This window comes from Belonocnema kinseyi, chromosome 8, assembly GCF_010883055.1.
Source record: "Belonocnema kinseyi isolate 2016_QV_RU_SX_M_011 chromosome 8, B_treatae_v1, whole genome shotgun sequence".
In the NCBI taxonomy this organism is placed as follows: Eukaryota; Metazoa; Arthropoda; class Insecta; order Hymenoptera; family Cynipidae; genus Belonocnema; species Belonocnema kinseyi.
The window spans coordinates 70,585,670-70,592,113 of NC_046664.1; the positions used below are offsets into that span (position 1 = coordinate 70,585,670).

At 33.6% G+C, this 6,444-nt stretch overlaps 1 protein-coding gene across 5 annotated transcripts in view; it reads right to left on the bottom strand.

The window, feature by feature from the left end:
* Nucleotides 1-714: 714 nt before the first annotated feature.
* The window catches only part of LOC117178862 (vesicular glutamate transporter 2), a 19,577-nt gene continuing 13,847 nt past the window's right edge, over nucleotides 715-6,444 (bottom strand). For all 5 annotated transcript variants that reach the window (XM_033370371.1, XM_033370374.1, XM_033370373.1 and 2 more), the window contains 6 exons: nucleotides 5,718-5,973; nucleotides 2,571-2,945; nucleotides 1,382-2,139; nucleotides 1,157-1,233; nucleotides 981-1,093; nucleotides 715-884 (listed from right to left, as the gene is read on the bottom strand). In XM_033370371.1, coding sequence (XP_033226262.1) covers nucleotides 1,906-2,139; nucleotides 2,571-2,945; nucleotides 5,718-5,973 — 865 coding nt within the window. In that variant the 3' untranslated portion in view covers nucleotides 715-884; nucleotides 981-1,093; nucleotides 1,157-1,233; nucleotides 1,382-1,905. The remainder of the gene's footprint in view (nucleotides 885-980; nucleotides 1,094-1,156; nucleotides 1,234-1,381; nucleotides 2,140-2,570; nucleotides 2,946-5,717; nucleotides 5,974-6,444) is intronic.

Sequence of the window (6,444 nt, forward strand, 5' to 3'; positions counted from 1 at the left end):
ACAAAATTATTTCAAATATTTCAAAAGATTAGGAAAAATTATTAATTAATTATTTTCGTAATCTAATCTTTCAGTTTTTTAATAATTTATATTACTTTCAATCTTTTGTTACTGTCAATAAATCGCCGTTTGTAACTGAATGATATGCTCACAGTGCCTCTTTCTTTCTTATCACGACCTCCGTTTTGAAAATGATCATCATTAAAACTAATTGTCCTCTATAATAAAATAAAATATTTTTCCTTCATTTAATGTATGAACAATTTGTTGAGAAAAGCCATACAATTTATTTTAAAAATTGTATAACTGATTCAAGTTTGAATTTATTTAAATTGATTTTTTAGCGATTGTCATACTAGATTATATTAATTATTTCTATTATAATAAAATATGTTTATAAAAAATGTGTAACGATTAAACAAGTTAAACAAGGTTAAACAAGTTTAACGGTTACATGTGCTTAATTTTTTTTAAAGCTAAATCAGTGTTTTCTCTTTATATTTTTTTCATTAATAATATACTGTTTATTACAGCATTCAGGATTGTTTAAATTTTTGATTCCAGAGGGATTCCAATTGTTCATACTTTTCATTCGTTTTATTAATTCTGTCTTGTAGACTCCATCGTTTTTCTATAATTATATTAAATATAACCAAATTTAATTCAGTTTTAATTTTAGAGATTAAAAAAATGATCAAAAGTTAAGTAGTATACCTAGATAACACTGGTTCTGTTCCGAGATAAGCGGCAGTAAACGACCGGTCAATTACCGGCGGAGGATAATGGTTGGTATCTTGACTAACAATCTCCTTCACTGAAGTTTTATTCATCAATTCGTGAAGTTCGTTTTGATGTTGAAGTTTCTTGTTGATTTTTTCTCGAAGCTATTAAATGTTTAAACATATTTTATATCTAAATTTCGTAATTTCATACTTTTGTCATTTTTTATTTACAATCTTGATAATAATGAATAGTTTTACTTGAGAGACTTCAACTTTTGAAGGTTCCGGTTTTCCTTTTTTTCTTACATTCTTTTTAGGATCGAGAGACTTGATTTTTTTACTTATAGCATCAAAGTAATTTTTTTCGATTTCTGGAAGTGAATTTTTTTTAGCATTGGTTATTCAAAATTTAATTTTTATCTATTTGAACATACTTATTTTGTGAAGAATTGAAGTCTCGACCTATTAACCAAAAACCAATTTGTCGAAGAATACTTTTTAGCTTTTTTACCTAATTAAGGGAAAAATATTTAAGTAATTTATAATTTCAGACTCATAATAAGAATTTGTAAAAATATGGCTGAAAATATTTTTGAATTGATCAAAATTAAATTGAAATATTATTAAAGAAAGCAAAAGGCATGAAAAAATAAACTCACTCTTGTAGAATTCCGGAAATTATTAATATGATTTACTACTTTGATAATTTTCTTCCAGTCGTTTATAAATGATTTTGATTCTGACAGATGTGTTGTTGAGGTTACAAAAATACCACAAGAACATCGAGAAAAAAATGTATTCGAATCCGGATTTTTCGCGATACATTTTTTTAATTATTTGACTTGAATATGTCATAAAATTTTTCTTTTGTAAAAAAACTTCCAAGCTTTACATAATAAAAAAACTTGCTGTACTGTAAAATTATGAGTGCATTTTGGTCATTATTGTAACAAATTGCACCCCAACAAATATAAAATATAATTTAAATTTAAGGACAATAACCATTTTCTTATCCGCCTAAAAAATTCGCTTTCCATCATACATAACAGTTTTATCTATTAAAAATTAAATATTTTTCACAGTCTATTCTTTTGTGACTTATTTTTATCCCCATTTTCAAAGTCATTTTTTCAGTTCGATCTTATTATAAAAATGGTGATTATTTAAATTTATCTTCTGATATTCATGCTTTCTCTTCATTTCTTTTTGATAATTGTTCCTTTTCGTTCACATGATTTTGTAAATTAGATTTTGAACGAAGTTTCTTCATTTCTTCAGCATTTTCTTCACGTTCTTCACTTCTGTAGTTATTCCAAGATTGCTCCACGGAAGTTCCAAAGAGTATAAAAATAATTCCACTTAAGATTAGCAAAATTGCAGAGATTATAAAAACGAGTCGCCACCTTTCTATCGTTTGCTGAAAAAAATATTTTAATACTGATTTTATTTTCGTTATAATGCTAACCTTTTCATTTACTTTCTCTACTTCGAATGAATTATTGTTATCAATCACTTCCCTCGCCTTTAATAGCCCTTTTACTCTACTCTCTATTCTCTCCTCTCCACCTCGTTCCAGCCTTTTCCTCTCCCCTCCGTTCCTCTCCTCTTTTACCATATCCTTTCCTCTTCTCCCCTTCCCACTTGTTCCCTTTTCTCATTCACTTCTTTCCTCTCCAACTTTACCCACCCTTTCCTATGCTAACCCAACTTCCCCTCTTCTCAACCTCTTTTTACTCTCTCCCTCACTCTTCTCCCCAACCCTCTATTCTCTTCCTTGTCCATCCATTTACTGTACTCTTTTTTGTCCTGGCAATTTCTTTTTACAGTTTTGGAAAATTTTAGGCTTACATTGTTATTGGTTAGCAGTCCAACGACGAATGGTGATATATACCCAGCGGCAGCTGTGATTAAATTACAAAATCCGAGAATAACACTAGCATAATTGGAACTTAGATCCACAAGAGCTGCTAAAGTTCCTGCAGAAACTGCACCATTGACTGCAGTTCCTGTCATCATGAATATTATTGCTAAAGTTGAAAAACAGCCACTGTAACTGAGTCCCAAAGTCAAAAATCCCTGAAGAATTGTGCACATGAATGTGGCCAACTTTCGAACATTTGTTAGACTCATACGTTTGGTTCTTAGAAGCCAATCGCCTAGGACTCCAAATCCGTAGGAAAACATCATCCTTAGTATATGCGGCAATCCAGATAAAACTCCAGCCTAAACAAATTAAAAACTTAAAATATAAGTTACTGCTTTCCTTCATCTTTCCCATTCCTTCCATCTTCCTCCACCTACCTTAGTAGTGCTTCAACCCACCTCTTCCATCATCCTTTTTACCCTCCCATCACCATTATATTTCCGTTTATATTTCTTTAACACTACTCTCTTACTACTACTACCCTCTTGTCAACCTCATCTTACAATCATCCTTCATACTTCCTCAATCTTTACTCCCATGAGGTATATATATACATTTTCATAGGCTTAGGCAAAACTTATTTCTTCTTCAATCTGTTTATCCCCAATCGACCTATCCCACTCTTTGCCCTCTTCCTCTGCCTCCTTTCTCTTCACTGCCTCCTATCCCCATCACTTGAACGCTTCTAGCACCAATTTTACTTACCTCTATTCCGCTCACCCCTCCAGACCAAACACTTACTCTTTCGCTTGGGTGACTCATTTCTTTATCCCACTCTCCTTCTCATTAACCTCTTCCCTTTCCTCTTATTTTCTCGCTTACTGCAATTATCCCTCTAATATCTTATTAACATCTGTTTTCCTCTCTTTATTTTAATTCAGCTCTTTCTTCTCATTTATCCCGTTCCTCCTATCCTACTTCTTCTTTCTCTTACCTAGATTGTTTCTCTTTTTATTCGCTCCACCCTTTACGTACCACATTCTATCCTTTTCTAACCTATTTCGCTTTGCAACCTCCTTTTACTCTCCTCCATGACTCTTGTTCATTTCTCTCTAACCACATCTACCCTCATATTTCCTCTCACGCTCTATATATTTGTTCAACCCTTTCTATTCTTTCCCCTCTCTTTCTAACTTTTTCCTCTTCACAGCCTATCTCTCTTTCACTCCCTCTTCGTGATTCACATTTTACCTACTGTCCTGTACCCGCTTCTCTTTCTTTTCACTTTTCTCTCTTTTGCCAAACCCCCTCGAACACCCTTTGCTATTCTCCTCACACTTTCTCTCTTCTCATTCACTTCTTTCCTGTCTAAGTGTATCCTACCTTCGTCAAAAATTAATACCTTCGCACTATCTACAAGAAAAATAAAACTATTTGAACAATATTCCGGGCACAGTATAAGAGGGCTAGAAGGATCAAAATAAGCATTTATTGAGAAAAAATTATTCCTCGAACAATCCTTAAGAAGTGACTCAATTTTATTTTACAAATACTCCTTTTGTCCTATTTTTGTGAAACGATCTTGCCCAATTAGACAAAAAATGGAAAATTTCTTTTCTCGAATAACGAATAGATTGGTAGCTCATCAAAAATAAAATTCCAAAAGGGATAAATTTGGACCACCCTAACTTATTTTCTTTTTCTCTTATATTTTCTACCAGCCCAATAATAGTACGAGGGAGTGGTCCTGAGTCGGCACTATGGGTTGAGTCGGTACCCTCGCTTTTCTCCGAGATGGTGCTCATGCCGGTTCAACCATTTTGTCGTACGACAGGTTGACAGACATGGGCGCAATTTACGCTGAAAATTGTTTCAACGCTTGACAGTGTTGGTTTCTGTTTTCTCATATTTTTTTCCCGTGCGTAATAGTATGAAATGTGCAAACATTCATAGTAGCCCTTAGCTGGCACCAAACAGGTGCGGTCCTGAGTCGGCACCTTTTTTGTTGTGGCTTTGGTTGTTATTTTTGTCTTATTTAATTCTGTTGTGTTTCAAATCAATGTCACTCGTCTCTATTGTTGTTGTTTTTCAGGGTAAATGATTTAAATTTGTTCATTTCCTCCTAAAACTCAAATAACCCTAATTTTTTCTTGCATTTAAACAGAAAAAATTATGTTTTGATTCAGGACGGTGGTGGTGCCGGCTTAAGACCACTATTTTGATAAATAGCAAAAATCAACTTCTTCACTTTACGCTGCATAATGACCGTAACAATTACTTCATACTGCTCCGAACGACATAGAATTGTAGATAAAGACCATGGTACCTGACCAAAGACACTAAAGCTCTATTAAACCCTTTTTACCCTCTGATTTCGACAAAAACTCTTACTGTGCCGAATTGGGACCTCTTTCCCATAATCAAAGAAAAATATTTTGAACCCTGGAAAAGTTGTGAGCCAGATTAGTATGGAACAGGATGAGAATGGAGGATACGATAGAATAAAAAAAAGAGGAAGGGGGAATGGTTGAAGTAGGATAGTAAGAGGAGGATAAGAAGAGAAAAGGGTGGGTTAGGATAGGAAAGGGAGGATAAAGTTGAATAGAAAATAAATGAAATATAAGAAGAAAAACGTGAAGAGAAGGGAAAAGGAGTTGGTAAAAGAGAGGGAAGTAAGAAGGAAGAGATTGGATAAAGGGGAGAACGTAACAGGTGAACAATGGGGATGGAGTGAAAGGGAGATTGGCTGTGATGAGGAAGGGCGTAGGAAAAGTGGGGGGCAAATAGAAAGGGTTGAGCAAAGATTGAATTTGGGAGAAACATAGGGATAGAGAAATACCCGTAGCCTACGAAAACAAAATCCTTCCCGGCGGGGGGGAATATGTAGATAGATGTGGCTAGAGAGGAATAAAGAAGGGGCAAGTAGGAGAATAAATCAGGTTGCAAATTGAAATTTTTATTGTAGTATAGGATGAGAGGGAAGTGAAAAGAAAGGTAGGGGATAGAGGGGAGAGGATGAACTCCATAGAATACACTAAAGATTTAGAAAAGAAAGTAGATGAATTAGTAGTGTCAAGAATGAAATAAATAAAAAAAAATAAATAAATAAAAGAATAAAATAAATTAATTACCGCGTTTACATCCCAGCCATGGATGTAATTAAAATACGATGGAGCCTGTGTCATCATAGTGAGAAAACCCCATGATCCTCCGAAATGAGCAACAATAACAATCCATAAAGGTCCAGAGGTTACTATTGCTTTCCATGGTATCTTTTTTTCCTGATTTGTTTCAGAAAGATTTTCCAAAATATAACTCCTTTCTGTCATCGAGATTCTAGGATGTTGATCCGGAGAATCGAATACAAGGAATTGCCAGAAGCAGAACCTTAATTATTTTTAGCACAAAATTATCAATTTAAAAAAAACGCTTATCAGGTTATCCATAAACTCCGTTACCAATTTTGAGCTATTTTTTACCGATGTCTCCTATTTAACGCCTCCCAACCCTTGTAACATAACGTAATCCAAAATTGTCTTAAAACTGAGGAAATAGCACGGTGATTTTTCACGGAAATCGGAAAACATTTTCAAGAAAATATGTGAATTATCAACCAAAAAAGATTTTTTACCAAAAGAGATGAGTTTTTAACCCAAGAAGACGAATTCTCAACATTAACCAGAAATTTTTAACCAAACAGTTTTATTAACAAACAAATCTTTAACAAAGCAGTTGAACTTTTGCCCCAAAAAGATGCATTATTTATAAGACAGTTCATTTTCAAACCACAAGGATTTCACTTTTAACCAAGAAAGATGACTTTTTTACCATAAGAGATAGATTTACAGCCAGTTGAAC